At 40.8% G+C, this 15,795-nt stretch overlaps 2 protein-coding genes across 3 annotated transcripts in view; one reads left to right on the plus strand and one right to left on the minus strand.

The window, feature by feature from the left end:
• cdh8 (cadherin 8) overlaps positions 1–15,795 on the minus strand; it is a 131,795-nt gene that overhangs the window by 89,817 nt on the left and 26,183 nt on the right. The gene's annotated exons all lie outside the window — the stretch shown is intronic.
• On the plus strand, positions 13,242–15,168 carry LOC121634792. The gene is made up of 2 exons (XM_041977751.1): positions 13,242–13,838; positions 14,530–15,168. The coding sequence occupies exons 1-2, from the start codon at positions 13,270–13,272 to the stop codon at positions 14,597–14,599; spliced, it is 639 nt and encodes a 212-aa protein (XP_041833685.1). The 5' UTR covers positions 13,242–13,269; the 3' UTR covers positions 14,600–15,168.

Below are 15,795 nucleotides of genomic sequence, written 5' to 3' on the forward strand. Positions count from 1 at the left end.
TTTGAGAGGGCCCTGTGTATGTCAGGACTCTGTTGACCTCACAACAGTTTTTCTCACTGTTATTTTAGACCATCTTATATTCTTAAAGAAATGTGTTAAAAGATTCAGTGTCATCATTAACATAATGCAGCCACAGTCAGAGAGCTGTATTACGGTAGGAATAATTGAATTTTTATTACATAACTGAGACTCGTGCAGCCACAAAGATGTGCGGATGATTGCATGCCCAGTCTGACCACATGTGCTGTCTGAGTTTCACATGCTAAGACCACAGAGGAGGGCGCTCATTGCAGTGCAATGTGTTGTGATGGTTGTCATGTCCGGAGCTAACGAGTCGGGACACGACGTTAGTACAACATGCCATTTGTCTCCTGTAATAAGACATGAGAGCTCGCAGACATTTGAGGGAAGTCAGCATTGCAAAATGACTTCTTCCTGGAAAGACACACAGTGAGGGTTGCCAGGAAAGCTTTTTATTTATTTATTTTGTTCGTTTTTTTATGAGTCTGTTTGTGTGTGTGTCTGCTTGAATGAATGTAGGCATACTGGCTTCACTTCTCAGCCTTTTATGTGTGTGTGTAGGTGTACAACAGACGTGTGCAGGCTTCCAAGCATGCTAAAATGTTTGGAAATCACAGCCTATGTTATGGGTTTGTGTGTATTGGTGAGTGTGTGTCCCTGTACAAATGCCCCCTCCCTATTACAGCTGACTAGTAGATGGATGCTGGCTGTCACACCTGCCTGACTTTGTTCCTGCCAGATGCAGTGGGGTCACAGGGAAAGCGCCCAAACACTCATCAATCTCAACCATTGTCCAACATTCTTTCGGCTCCGGCAACAGCTTCCAATATCCATTTAGTTGCTCCAGATGCTGGCAAAAATGCTTACATATACAGAAACAGGGTGGTCGAACCTGTTGACCTGGACTGTCGGAGCGTGCGGATAAAAAACCAAAGGACGTCACAGGATCAGGAGCAATCTCTACTGTAAGAGCTTCTGACAAATAAGAGTTTAACTTTGCATTCACTCTGCAAGGTTGTCACTGTCATTAGGCTGGCAGTAAAAGAAATTGAATTTGGTGTGTTCCCAAAGCCTGCCATCGAGCATGATGCTGTGAGCCAGTATGCTCATGGGAACTTGAGGTCTTTTCATTTAATAACAAGAAAGCTGAATAGAAAAGCTTTGGAGTCACTTTGGGAAAGAAAAAGTGAGGGTGGACTCCTGGGTATAAAATGTTGCAGATGTTAAACAAAGCCAACACCTTCTAAATATGTTCAAGGTGGACTTTGGAAAAAGGTGAATACAGTCGATCTTAAATATAAGTGGTATTTTCAAACAGTGAGCCATTCTTGGTAGCAAAACCCTTTTTATGCCTTTATAAAAGTAGTAAACTTGACAGACACATGGCACAGTGTTGACATACTTCCTTTGTATGAGCTAAGCTAGCAAAATGTTTGCTAGTTCAGCTCCTTCCACTGTTTAGGTATCACGATTGTGAAAAGAAAGTTCATAATTCAGGAAAGTTCAGCGTAATATCCTCCTGAGACCCGACAATTCATTTTTGTCCTCTGTGAAGGACATGAGTCTCAGACCTCTAAGTCAAGCATTGTTTATAGTATGTGTGTGATTAATACTTTTCCTTTAAGAAAACATCTTGAACTCTCTTCTGATGCCCCTGTTGTGGGGGTGTGGCCAACAAAGCACATGCAGTGTCTTTTCAAAATGGAGGGAATTTCAATTTTCATGTTTTTCATGTTTCTTCATTTACTGTCTTAATCTTGTTAAGTGGTCATTAAATGAAAGGATGTTTTTAAAAATCCATACAAATAATAATACACTATTATAACTGCACCATAACAATGTGTATTAAGCAAGACATAATAAACATTGTTTTTGAAAAAAAAATGTTGCAACATGTTTCTTGTGACCACAATACTTGAATTGTCATAAAAAGATTAAAAAAGAAAAACTTTTTTTCTCCCGGGTCTCAGGAGGATATTGCTGTGTGACTGTTAAGTGTCAGATAAGGACAGCAAACTAGGCTATTTAATGGCACAACATTAATCATCTCAACATTACTTAAAAAAATTTAAAGGAAAAGGAACCTGCTACATGGACTAACCTGTTTTTAGCCTCCCTGAAAACATTTTGAAACTGTGAGACTTTTCTTTCATTTAGAGCAAATATTTACCTTTCATCAAACCATTATTTGAAACTAAGGTCCATAACCATGTCAGGGATCCTTTGATATAATTAGACACAAACCCCTGCATAATTATGCTAGCATAATTTAACATGCTATTTGCTAACAGGTAATGTGAAGTGTTTATCATTGCAATTATAGATATAGTTCTTAAGATCTTTGTTTTTGTTCTTGATCCCATGAAAACAAAATGACATCGTTTTGTGCTCCTTTCCACACCACATTTGAGGTGGATGTGGTTAATGCACATAAGCATGAAGCAAAAAGTTTTCACTTACGCATTTCTACTGATGCAAGGTCGAACAGATTTTTTACTGAACAGCTGATCGAAGTGAGGAGAAAGTATGAAAATGTGTACAACGTGGCATTTAACGACACGGACATCACCATGTGCACGACCCTGCCACGGACAAATATGAAATAACTCGGCCGATTGTTCATTGCACATAAAAACTGTTTATGAACCTCAGTTTAAAAATGAGATTCTAACCATTTCCATGGTTAGAATCTCATTTCCATCACTGGGGACCTGGAAATTCAGCTACATCACAAGAGTAAGTATTTAAAAGAAAAAGATTTATTGAACAGAAGTCAGTGAGAATGTTGTTTTTAGCATGTGAAACTGAGGACTCTTTTCAGCACTCGTCTGTCTGTTGAGTGCTCCCCCAGGGGTGTGACAGGCACTGACAGGTCATAAAAAGCAGGAGTAGTCCAGAAGAACAGCTTTAGAGTTAGGACACCAAAAATGTTAAAGCACAAGTCCAAATTCTAGATGCGTGGTCAATAAACAGGCAGTGGTCAAACAGAGAAAGGCAGATTGCAGGATGCTTAACAAGGGGACAGGCCAGAATGTAGTCAGCAGTCAGAGCATGGGCCAAAGTCCAGACAAGCAGAAAGCAGAAGCGGTCCATAATGGGCAAGGCAAAGAGAGAGGAATCCAGGGACGTAAACTTGGTCAACAACTTGAAACTAAGAACAGGGAAAGACCACTGGGCATCTACTGGCACAAGGTTCCGTAATCAGGTAAAGAGGTAGCGGCTGGAAAGAGATTATGTTATGCACACTGCTGGGACAGGAAGATAATATGAAGACAAAACATGTTAAACACAGACCATGACACTTCTGTTACAAATGTGAACACAGATCCCGGCTTTGTTATGCTAGCATCAGCTAGCATCAAAGGCTAATAATGCCAGGGCCTCTGTGATAGAAGTAAACACAAGCATGCTTTTAGTTTACATGTAATGTGACGTGCTTACAGTTGTAATTGTGAATATAGTCTAAAAACGTCTAAATTTGCTGCCTTTTTTTATTATGGACATATATACAGTAGCATGATTTTTAAAACTTGCAGCTACATTGTGAACAAATGAAAGTCTGGGAATGAAACAGTGAAAAGTGCCACAGTCAGTTCATTTGTAGCTCTTGGAGCTCCTGAGCTGGCTGATATAAAATCAGAAAAATATTGTGCATTTAAGCTATTGCAATGTGATATGTGTGCCTGTTCTGATATTAGTGCCACACAAAAAAGCCAGAAAAAGTAATTTCCATCATTCATATACAGTTCCTTTAGTAGGAAACAGCACTGCAATAGCCAATCCACTAATTAGAGGAAGGAAAATGGAGATAACAAATATAAACCTGACAAATAATTCTTATCCGTCTGGACTTTATGTGTGCTACTATCCCAAAAGAAAAAATAAAAGTTTTTAATGAGCTTGTTGTGTCTGAAATATTCATGCCAAAATATGCAATGTTAGACAAATATGGACAAAAACTTCATTGCTGCTGAGTAATGCCAACTTACTTGTGGTCTTAGATGGCAGATCATTCAGGTTGTGTGCATAGTTGGCCAATCATTGCTGGGATGGGTTACGTCTTATATGTCAGAGAGATGTTTTTATCCAGCAGCACTTTTTCTTTCTTTTTCTTTGACGTAGCATAGTTTCTCATGGTGCTAAAATGTTCTTCACATAGTAATGGTGTGAAAAAAACAGCTATGTCACATTTCCCCCTCTTTTCCTGTCTCTTCCCACCTTGCTTTCAGTTGAGTTTCTCGTAGAGTCTTTTCCATATTTTCACCCCTCAGTTTCTCATCTCCCTTTTTAATTTTCTGTTTCCTCCTCTGGGTCTCCTGAGGGTTGCAAAATAATGTACACAAACATAACAGACGAACGGGAGAAGCGCTCATGTTGTTGACGATAGGAAAGAGGAAAAAAAAGAGTGAGAAAGGGAGGAGGAAGGAATCATCACAGCATGCATTTCCATTCCCTCACCCACTTTAATTGTGAAGAAATCAGAAAGTTGGGAGAATTCCCCTCAGTATGCAGATCCACTTTGATGCTGTCACTCACACGGTGTGAGGCTTTTGATTAGGCTTGTCTGTACTCGGGAGGCTCATGACCACACTTGGCAAGCAGGAGCCATTAAAATCCCAGCAACTCTGGCTCCCCCCTCAGTTTATCTGTGTCTTTTTGTCTCTTTCCATCTCCCAACTGGGTCACCCCTGTAAAAGGAACTAAAGGAAATACCACTAATAAGTCATGCTTATAATGCTTCAAAAACAAAAGGGTTATGGCACAGTTAAATTTTATTCAATGAAAAATAAAAAATCTGTAAAAAGAGAGAAATATTTATCTGTATTCATCATAGATTACAGTAATAGGTGTGACTTAAGACTCTTACATATTCCCCGAAAAGTAAGAAAGTTCTTGAGGCCACAAGAACAAAATGACGTGATGTGGGGGCAGTTCACGGCACATTAGCCGAGCAGATATTTCTTCTCAGGGGGCTCCAAGAAGTATTGTGTGATTGGTCAGACATTTGATGTGGGCGTTGTTAACGCGAAAAAGAATAAAGCGAAAATTTATGGCTTCCACATTTTCCCTGATGACCGGTTGAAATGATAGTTTCAATAAACAGCTGATCGAAGTCGTGAGAAAGTATGTACATGTAAACAACACGTGGGATTTAAACCGCCTGCACAACCCCATCCTGGCATGGACAAAGTTTCTTGTTAAATATGAAACAACCCGGCCAGCTGTTTTTTTTTTTTTTTTTTTTTTTTTTTTTTAACCTGTCTTGTCCAGCATCGTTGCAAACTGAATGATTGTCTGGCTGCCGTCTGGTGCTGGGCAATTTTACTCTATCAAGCAGGGATTTATACTACATGTATAAAGTCCCTCTTGATGACATGAAAAACTTTATTAAATCAGACTCTTAATGCTGGACTCGACCGGAGGGGACAGAGAGAGAGAGAGAGAGACAAGAAAGTAGAGAGAAGAGGGAGGGGAGAGAGAGGGACAGAAAGGGTGTGGGGAGTGCGGGTGGGGACTTGAAACATCATACAGAAGACCATGTAATCCATACTACTTACAACATATATAGCTAAGATCATCCTAGCCAGTAGGTCATTACACAGCTAGTTGGTAATAGTAACGATAATAATAATAAGAGTAAGAGTAATAATAATAATAAGAACAGAAATAATAAAAAAAAGAAAAAAAAATATGATAATAGATATAAGTGAAACTGCTGTATTCAAGAACACGCGCAGAGAAACCTGTGTGGATATGCTGGAGAACTCGGCCACACGGCGACGCAAAGACTGTGTGGAGACGTTCAGGAAGGAGTGACCATGCAGAGTGATCATGCAGATGCCACCTCACTTGAACAGAGGCCAGAGTCAGGCCAGCGGTCCCGAGACCCAGGCCACCAGCCCCCCCGCAGGCAACAGATCCCGACCGGTCCACAGAGACGACCACTCGCCCGCCCAGGAAGGCAGCAGCAGGAGACCCCAGCAGTCCCCGACCCCCCCGGGCACCGGCCGCCCGGGACAGACGGGGCAGAGGCAGGGACACCCCCCTCCCCCACAGGCCGAGGGCCAGCACGCCACCCGGGGGGACCAGGCCCGCCCAGACGGCCACCACCAGAGGCCAGCCCCACACCCCAGCGCCCAGCCGCACACCCCGAGAACCAGTCCTGCCCCCCCCCAGACCAACACACACACACACAAACACACACACTCTCCTTCCACTCCTCCATTCATCCTCCCACACATACACCATTCAACCCTCACATACTCTGTCCTCCCACCAACACACACCATCCTTCCACCATCCATCCTTCCACACACACACCATCCTTCCTCCCACACACTCACCATCCTTCCACCATACACTCTCCCACACCTACCCCATCCTCCCACACACACATCATCCCTCCACCACTCATCCTCCCACACATACACCATCCTCCCTCTCATACACCATTCATCCACCTTCACACCTCCCACACACACACACACACACCATCCTTCCACTACCCATCCTCCCACACATACATCATTCTCCTACACATACACCGTCCTCCCTCTCCTACACCAAACATCCGCCTTCACGTACCCCATCCTCCCACACACACACACCACCCCTCCATCACCCACTCTCCCAAACATACACCACTCCCCCACACACACACCATCCTCCCTCCCATACACCATCCATCCTCCCGGCCAGCTGTTTGTTCCAGATAAAAACACAGACCTCCCTCAATTATACCCACCCTATCGTAGACGAAGGTGTAAATTGACTTGACCGATAAAAACTTTTTTCTTGTTCTTGTGGCCTCGAGAACAAGATCAAACTTCTCACGGAATGTGGAACTAGCTTTACTAAGTAAGGACAGTGCCGGTCTTTTATATAGGAGACATGGGTGATTGCCTAGGGGCCATCTACTGTGGTGATGCCACACTTGCAAGCAAAATCTACCAGCAGGTGTTAACACGAGGCTACATTTGCACTGCAAGTTACATTCATGCTTGGCACAACTGATGTAGTTAATAGACATCAAAATGAAGAGGCATAAACCATCTGTATTTATATGTAGTCTTATTAACACAAGAGATATTTTATCGTTATAATGAGAAGCTCTGTGACGATGCAACTTCCCACCATTTAGTGGCAGTAATGTGTCAGTTAGTTGTTCAACAAACTGCAATAAGCAGAAGAATACCCAGCTAGCCACTAGCCTGTAGTGGACGTTATGAAGAAGTATTTAAAACAAAAAATACAAAGACAAAAATGATGGTAACCCCCCCTAAAAGACACAATATTGTGCAAGAACAACCCAATTCATTAAGTACTTTGTAAATGGAGGTAACAAAACTGAGCAGCGATATCTGTAAGGTGTGTTAGCTAACTCTATTTAGCACGGAAGCCTTCAACACTAAAGCAGCATCATGTAACCAACCATCCAAAACTCGTGGGAAAGAAAAAAAAAAAAAAAAAGGGAATCTATAAATTAATTGTATAATGAATTTATTAAATACATCTTGGTTTGTATTTCTTGCTGATGCAAATTAGAAGTAGGTTAAAGTACAAGTAGAAAAACTAGTTTAAAAAGTCTGGCAACTTTTGAAAAACGTCTAAGAGGAGTTTATTAAATAAATAGTTTAATTTTGTATTTAAATACAGCTATAAATTTATTTACTAATTATTTAATTTGAACTGTATTTTGAATCCATTATTTGCTGTTTTTGATTTTGTGTTTATAAGCCTGACCTGAGCTTTTACATTTGTTTTTGTAGGAGCCTGATTTTTATTCCCCATGAATTATTATCCTATTGGGCATCTTACTGTATGTACACTTTTACATAAAGGTGCTATGTAAATGTCTTTATGATAATATCACTGTACCATGTCATATTGGGTTACAATAATTTTTTATCATGTAATATTTTGAAGGGTTTTAGCTTTTAAACTACAAGTGGACTTGGTTTAGTTTTTTAATACAAAATAAACCAAAAGCGAGATCAATTAAACCCAAACAGTATTAAGATGTGAATGGGCCCTTAACTGTTTTGTATTGGAGAAGTTGGGCCCCAGTGTAAAAAAGGTTAAGAACCCCTGGTCTAGACAAGGTGATTAGTCCTACAGAGGAATTGAATGGACTATATTAAATAAATGACAATGCAATATTTTTTATCATGAAAATTTTAGGTAATTACAAAACTACAAAGAATTATTGATTTTGTTGTGTGTGCTGACGTCAGCAGCATTATAATCCAGTAAAAGATCATCATTGTGCTTTACTTTAAATAATTAGTAGTTCAGAAGACAAAATTGAGCTGTGAGAGAATTTTGAGAGATTTTTATTAAATATTTTAAATGCACATTTTAAAAGTACACCATTTCAATGCTAAGCCTGGTGAAGGGCCAAACACTGACTCCTCCGTGTTGCTGCTGGAATTCCAGGTAAACAGGAATGTGTTCATTTTTTTATATATTTTGTTTGTCGGGGCACCAAAGTAGAGGTTTCCCTAGCACTCCATGTTACCTTCGACCAGCACTGAATAAAGAAGCAAATTCTTAAGCAGTTCACTAAAATATGAAATATCTTTGTCTTTCAATTATGCAGCTTTATATTATCTGTACAAATTTGATTAAATTAGGATTTGTTATGTGGGTGGTTCTATGATTTCAAGTCTTGCAAAGTGTGTGCAGACTATAAAATGTGACTGACACTGAGAAAATATAAAGAAAGGTGACACATTCCCCTGGTGCGCCTTTTTCTGTATCTGCTCTGTAAAATGGTTTAGTCATCACAAAAGGAATGAAAAATAATATAAAAGAAACATGAATAAAACAGCTTTTTTTCAAATCTTTGCATTAAAATAGAATGGATATATCTTGCAAAATACATGCAAACACCTGCAAAATGCTTTCCATGACTCGAGCACATTGTTGAAAGAGCCCTTTCTTGAAAAGCAGATTTTAAATCAACTCCAAGGCTTTTGGCACATGTCAGACATCTGTTTAAATGTTCATACATGTTATGTGAAAATGAGTTTGTTAGATGAAAGTCTGTTTATATGAGAGGACAAAAAAAGACAAATGTTATTTTATATCAACCAGGAATTGGGCAAACTAATGTTCTAATAATGTTGGCAGTTTTTAAGCAAACATGCGTTATGATGAATTTTGAACTTCATGTAGCTTAATTTAAGTTAATGGATGAAAAGTTTTACTAATTCTTGCAAGTGTCAGTACAATTTTGTGTAGACAAACACCAGTTTTCATGTTCTATTACATCCTTGTTTCAAGAAAAATCTTTGAACAATAATTTTGCAGAAATGATGTGTTCATGATGAGAAGAAATAAGTATTGTTTCCACATAACATCCAGCAAGACTTTAGAAGAAATGTATTTTAATAGGATGTCTGCTTTTTGAGTACATTTTGTAGGGCGCTGGACTTAGCAGTCAGTAATAAAGGAACAGGGTATTTTAACGCAATAGGTTATCGATTGGTTCATTTTAATGAAAGCCATTATGTTTTCCTACACTTAATTATGTTGTTGTAACACATAACTTTAACCTATTATTTTAAACATGATCCTCCATTGTTTTGTTACAAACAAAAAAACAGGAAAAAGTAGCAGCTCAATGTAAACAAATGTCAAAGTGATTTTAGTTTAGAAATTAGTTTAGATCTAGAAAACAGAAGCTGCATACAACAAACATTTATCAGAGTATTTCAGTTTTTTTATGCAAGATTGCATTGTTTAACTAAATATTTTAATGGCCACCCTTTCCATCCGCATATTGCTCAGGTAAAGAAGCAGGTGCTCTAAGACTAAACTAAACCTTTTGTTCTTAACTTGTACATTTGCACAGAAAATGCATAACAGACATTTTATTTGCAGCACTTCTGCATTTTTATTTGCATCACTCTATATCATGAAAGCGTTTTCATTTCAGTTAAAGTCTAATAATAAATCTAATAATAAAAAGTATTATTTTGACAGAAATAACACTAAACAGCTCTTCCTTTTGGAGGAGGGGTATTCCATTTATCCTTTAGCACTGTGCACATGCATGTTACTTTTGCAGACATGAACAAAAAAACAAATCATTATTTTTCTGCAGAGCAGAAAATAAATAAAGAAAGAAAGAAAGAAAGAGAACGAAATAATGAAAAAAAAGAAAAACAAATTAAATGCATTCTTTAATATGTCTTTTTCCCTTTATGATGGGATGATCCTCATGTTCGTGGCATGGTTACCTTTTCCCAGAGTGTACAACAATTAAACTCTTCCTTCATAATGTTGCTGGGTTTTACTCTCTGTCCTACGGTGTTCGGTGGAAATATTAGAAACAGATTTGTACCTCACAAAGAGCTAATTTGTATTAGAAATGTGATTTTTTTCTCATTTTATATAGTGGAACATCTTGTGGCTCTTCGTGAGTCCTGGGGAGGCAGAGAGCACCATTACAGTTTAGAACACAACACCTGAGCAAGAAATATGTGTGTTCTTCCTTATGATTCTTAGCTATATCTTTATGAGTTTCACGCTGAATTTTCTGTTTAATTCCCTGCAGGGACAAAGAGAGAAGAGTCTGTGGTAGTTCTCTACCAGCCCTCATTAATCTATAAGAGACAAAACTGGATGGAGTTTTCTTTTTTTTTTTTTTAATATCTTGAATTTATATAAAACCAACAACAGAAAGTGAGTAAAAAAAAATGTAGAAAAATTTAAAAACTTGCACCAGCTGGATAGTTCAGGGTTCATAATAATAATAATAAAAAAAATGTAAATAAAAAAAGTCCATGCATTTGTGTAGAGAGACATTTGGAAACCGACATCTAGTGTGAGGCACAGACACAGTAGCCATGTGCGTTAAGGAGACAGGCAACCAGAGACTGAGTGACACTTACAGAGAGGATGACTTTCACTTCTCTGTGCAAACACACTTCCTCTGTGCCTTTGCAGAGTCCCAGGGACATTTTCCATGCATGCTGGGTGTCACAGCAGACGGATGACTGGCTTCAGTAGCACCATGCCATTTCCCCTCCTTACACTAAACTGTCACAACCACCTCTTCCATGCCTTCCTAGCCTGCTGGGGCCCAGCCGGACCCCCAGTTCCCCTGCCCAGATTCACTCACACATACAAGAAGGGATACATATTCATACATTCACACTCTCACAAGAACATGGCTCTGTCTTTCTGGCTCTGATTTATACACAGAAGGAAATCAAATAGTCACACAGCCATCCCACTAAACAAGGCTGGGAACTAGAGCTGGGCTTAAAAAAACCATTTATCCATTTGAATCGATTCAAATCTAATAAATCCAATATTGATTCATAAAACTTGTAGATCGATTTTTTTATACATCCTTTTTTCCAGGAACTGGTTTCCTGTGTTATCCTGCTGAGACAATGTCAAATTCAGATGTTTTCATTCACCAGTGTGGCTTATATTCATCTGTGAAGTATTTTGCAGTGTATTACCGCTCACATTAGCAGATAATGCTTAGAACGCAGGCACCTCCACATTCGACAACAGGAAGTGATGTCACCATGCACGCATGTACTTTGAAATAACTCCTACATGGGCATTTAAAGTCACATTTCCTCTAGAACAGGTTTACATTTCATTCCTTTCATCAAATAGTAAACAGTCTGATGCTATTTTTTTTATTTACATGACAGCATGTCATAGCTGCTCTCTGTGTCCACAGCAGTGAGCACACACACACAGACACGTGCGCACACACAGGTGCACACGTTGGAAAACATGTCAACCAGCTGGAAATAAGACAAAAATATGAGTTTTCAAAACTCTCAAGCAGGTGACGATGGAAGCATCTTGCTCCAGTGAGGAGCAGATGTCGTCGTCATGGTCGTAATGGGATGGCGCACAGCTAGTGCTGGACGATATGACGATACATATCATGGGGACGAAAAGTGTCTATCGTGCCATTTCTCTTCTATCATTTCTATCGTTTCTAAACTAATTTTATCAATTATTACAACAAATATATCATTAAATAGGCTGCGACGATTTTATTAACGTTGTCTTGTCACTATGCATACTCTAAGTTTATATAAGTGGTAATAAAGAAGAATAAAAAAAGATTTTTTGCAAAGAAACTCCGTCGGGTGGTTTTGCGACATGACGCTGCTTTACGTTCTTTGATTCTCACGCGGGTTTGCAAAATGCTTTACGTCATCCTCCAAGTTTGTCTTGGCATGTGATCCTCTCCTAACAAGACCACATCTCCCACCTTCAGTGTAGTGGGTGTAGGGGCATCACATCTGTGAGTTGATCTCAAGTCCATTAAATAGTCTTTGTGCCAGCTGTTCCAAAGTCTGGTTAGCAGTCTCTGCCGATACTGCCATCTTCTGCACATGTCCCTCCTGTTTAGACAGGCTGCTTGAGGTGGTGGTATAACAGTCCTTGGTGGCAGGGAAGTGAGCCTTTCCCCAACCAACAGATGAGAGGGTGTAAGTGGCTCTGGCTCCAACGCGTCCTCATACACATAGGTGAGGGGCCTAGAATTCAACACAGCTTCCACCTCTGCAAGGATGGTTGTCAACTCCTCAAAACTCAATAAAGCCTTCGCTAAAACCTCCTTCAAGCATCCCTTTACTGACCTAATTAGTCTCTCCCAAAAACCACCCCACCAAGCAGCTCGCTCAACGATAAACTTCCAGGTGACCCCCTTGTCAGCAAAAAACTCTTGGAGCACTGATGTTCTAAGTGACCCCCATAAGTCCTTCAAATCCTGGTCTGCTCTTTTAACACTAGAAAACCCAGAGATTTCTTACCCCTCTACCATGCCCAGAGTACAGCCAAAAGGCTGCCCGGTTTGAAATTAACAATTCAATGGCCAACAATTAGCCCCTTTACATTTGTAAACACAGCCATTACCTGCCGTTAGCTGTTCAAGCATACTCCTTGGGGGGAGGAGTGTGCTTGAAAAGAGCCTTGTAGGGACTCTGCTTTCTACTGTGCTGTATAGTTTCACTCACCACAAACGGTATATGTGCTTTTGACCATTTCTCACATTTTCATGTACCCTTTATTGAGCATTGGTCATGTGAGTTTTCATCGTCATCACACTATTGTACGCCCAGCTTGCTTTCAAGTGAGAGATTATCACGTTTCTGTTTCCACAAAGGCCAAAAGGAAAGCATAATCAAGTATTTCAAATGAGAGATAATTACATTCCTTTTAACCTGGGACCTACAGAGCTTCCTCTGCTTCATCACTCTTGACATGCTTCGAACTGTTCAGGAGTGGACTGTTCAGCATGGACGTCGGACAGAGGAGAGCAGTTGGTTCATGGCCGTCCCTGAACTAATGGCGTTTATTGCCATTCTTCTCTTGCGAGGGGTAATTAGACTTCCATCACTGCGTGACACATGGTCTTCAAAACTGGGACACCCACTGATCACCAGGATCATGGCTCGAAACCGCTTCCAAGACATCATGCAACACCTACGCTTTGATGACATGGACACACATAGTGAACGAGCTGAGACTGACAGGTTTGCTGCAGTTGCTGATATTTGGAGGTCTTTCGTTTCCAACTGTATCTCATCCTACAACCCAGGCAGGCACATCACCATTGATGAACAACTTTTTCCGTCAAAGACTCGCTGCTGTTTCTTGCAATACATTGCAACAAAACTGGACAAGTTTGGTATCAAGTTCTGGGTGGCATGTGACCTGAAATCTAAGTATGTGTGCAATGTCATCCCATATCTTGGAAAAGACCCCAGTCATCCTTCTGGAGAGAGACTTTCTGAAAATGTGGTGATGAAGCTGATGGAACCGTTTATGGACAAAGGAAGAACTGTGACCACAGACAACTTCTTCACATCACTATCACTGGCGCAACGACTGCTCAACCGGAAGACCACTCTCCTTGGCACAGTCAATAAGATTCGACGGGAGCTTCCAGGTTCAGCAAAACAAGCTATGAACCGCCAAGAATTCAGTACTCAGGTGTTTTCAACCTCTGGTGTCACACTGACTGTCTATGCGCCTAAACGGAGAAAGACTGTCTGCATCCTCAGCAGCATGCACAGCGTGGTTGAGACTGAAGACACACGAAAGAAGAAGCCAAACACAGTCACCGACTACAATAGCATGAAGTGTGGTGTCGACGTGATGGACCAGATGGTGCGAGAGTACAGTGTTCGCTCAGGAACACGGCGATGGCCAGTCGCTGTGTTCTACAACATGATTGACATGGCAGCATTGAATGCCTATGTGCTTTATCAGGCGTGCACTGGGGTGCAGGAGAGGCGGGTGGACTTCCTGGTGGAGCTTGCCAGTGAGCTTGCTCAGTCACATTTGGGAGCCAAGAAAGTCAACAAGGAGAACCTTCTTTGCCAACAACCTCCCACACCGGACCAAGGGAAAAGAGCAACGTGCCAGGTGAACTGTCGTTGCAAGAGAAATCACGCTACTGTGCGCTGTGTAGATTGCTACAGGTACACGTGTGGCAAATGCAGAAAGGAGGTGGCATGGCAGTGCCAAGTCTGCTCAGACAATGCAGGTCAAAATCACTGAGAACATTCCACCATCATGGAACATGTGAAATTTTTGTAACTTCATTGAGTGTTTTAAATGTCAATCACTTCACCCACATACTGCACTGATTTATTTGTACACTTTCTTGCATCTATAAGAAAAGATTCCTTGTTCAAATCTTGTACATCAGAAATAAAAGTCATGAAGGAATGAAAAAGACAGACTGTGTTGATCTCTTGCTTAAAAAAGAGGGTAAAATAATTTTCTGATCATAATGTGAAAATATCATTTGTCGTTGCAGCTTGCTAGACAGGTTGTGCATACACTGGTCTTAGAAATATTGTGCTGAGCATCTCCACTGTGCAGGGGAAGCTGGTGGACTTCCTGGTGGAGCTTGCCAGTGAGCTTGCACATTCTTATTTGGGAGCCAAGAAGGTGAATAGGAGAGTGAGAGTGAGCAACCCCCCACAACTTGGCCAACGTGTGGGGGGTTGCTCACAGAACATCTCATTTACAGAACAATAGTGTCGTTCACACCTGAGTTAGGACATTAGCTAAAACTAATCCCGCCATTTGGCTGAACTCTGGGCATGGAAGGTAGAAACTCCAAATGGCGCAGCTTTGGTTTTTCTAGTGTTAAAGGTTTTAGCGTTGTCAGGATATATAACCTTACACAATCCATGCCTCGCAACAAACCTCTTCAAAGCCAGAAGAAAGCTTTCAGTAGTCTGATCTGAAACCAGCTCTAAATGAACTGCTCTTGTAACTGCACAAGTGAAAAGTGCAACATACGCTTTCTTAGGTTGACTACCACCTCTGACATACAGCGGCCCAGCAAAATCCACTCCTGTCACTTCAAAGGGAGGAGACTCTGTGACCCTGTCTCTAGGTAAAGGAGCGGAAACCTGCTGGGCTGGTCTCACCTTCAGCTTTCCACAAATGTAACAGCGTGACACCACCCTCTTGACCAGCTGTCTCCCCTTTAAAACCCAGTATTTTTCTCTCACTTGCACCAGTGTGTCTCTGACCCCTGAGTGCATCACCCTTTCATGACAGTCCTGAACCAACAACTCAGAATATCTGTGGTTTGTGGGTAGCACCCATGGATGTTGTTCCCTGAAACTAAACCCAGAGTGTTGCAATCTACCTCCCAAACAAACAAGATTGTTCTCATCTAAAAACGGCTGCAACTCCCTGATTTTAGAATCCTTCTGGAGGGCTTGCCCACATCTCAACTGACAAATTTCTTGACTGAATGCATGC

This window comes from Melanotaenia boesemani, chromosome 1 (assembly GCF_017639745.1).
Source record: "Melanotaenia boesemani isolate fMelBoe1 chromosome 1, fMelBoe1.pri, whole genome shotgun sequence".
NCBI classification, from domain to species: Eukaryota; Metazoa; Chordata; class Actinopteri; order Atheriniformes; family Melanotaeniidae; genus Melanotaenia; species Melanotaenia boesemani.

What these genes read in the sequence shown, in the direction of transcription:
- LOC121634792 (XM_041977751.1), top strand. Translation starts at nt 13,270, where the DNA reads ATGCTTCGAACTGTTCAGGAGTGGACTGTTCAGCATGGACGTCGGACA. An exon ending in CTGATGGAACCGTTTATGGA is followed by an intron (nt 13,839 to 14,529) that starts CAAAGGAAGAAC and finishes GAGGTGGCATGG; the next exon opens with CAGTGCCAAGTCTGCTCAGA.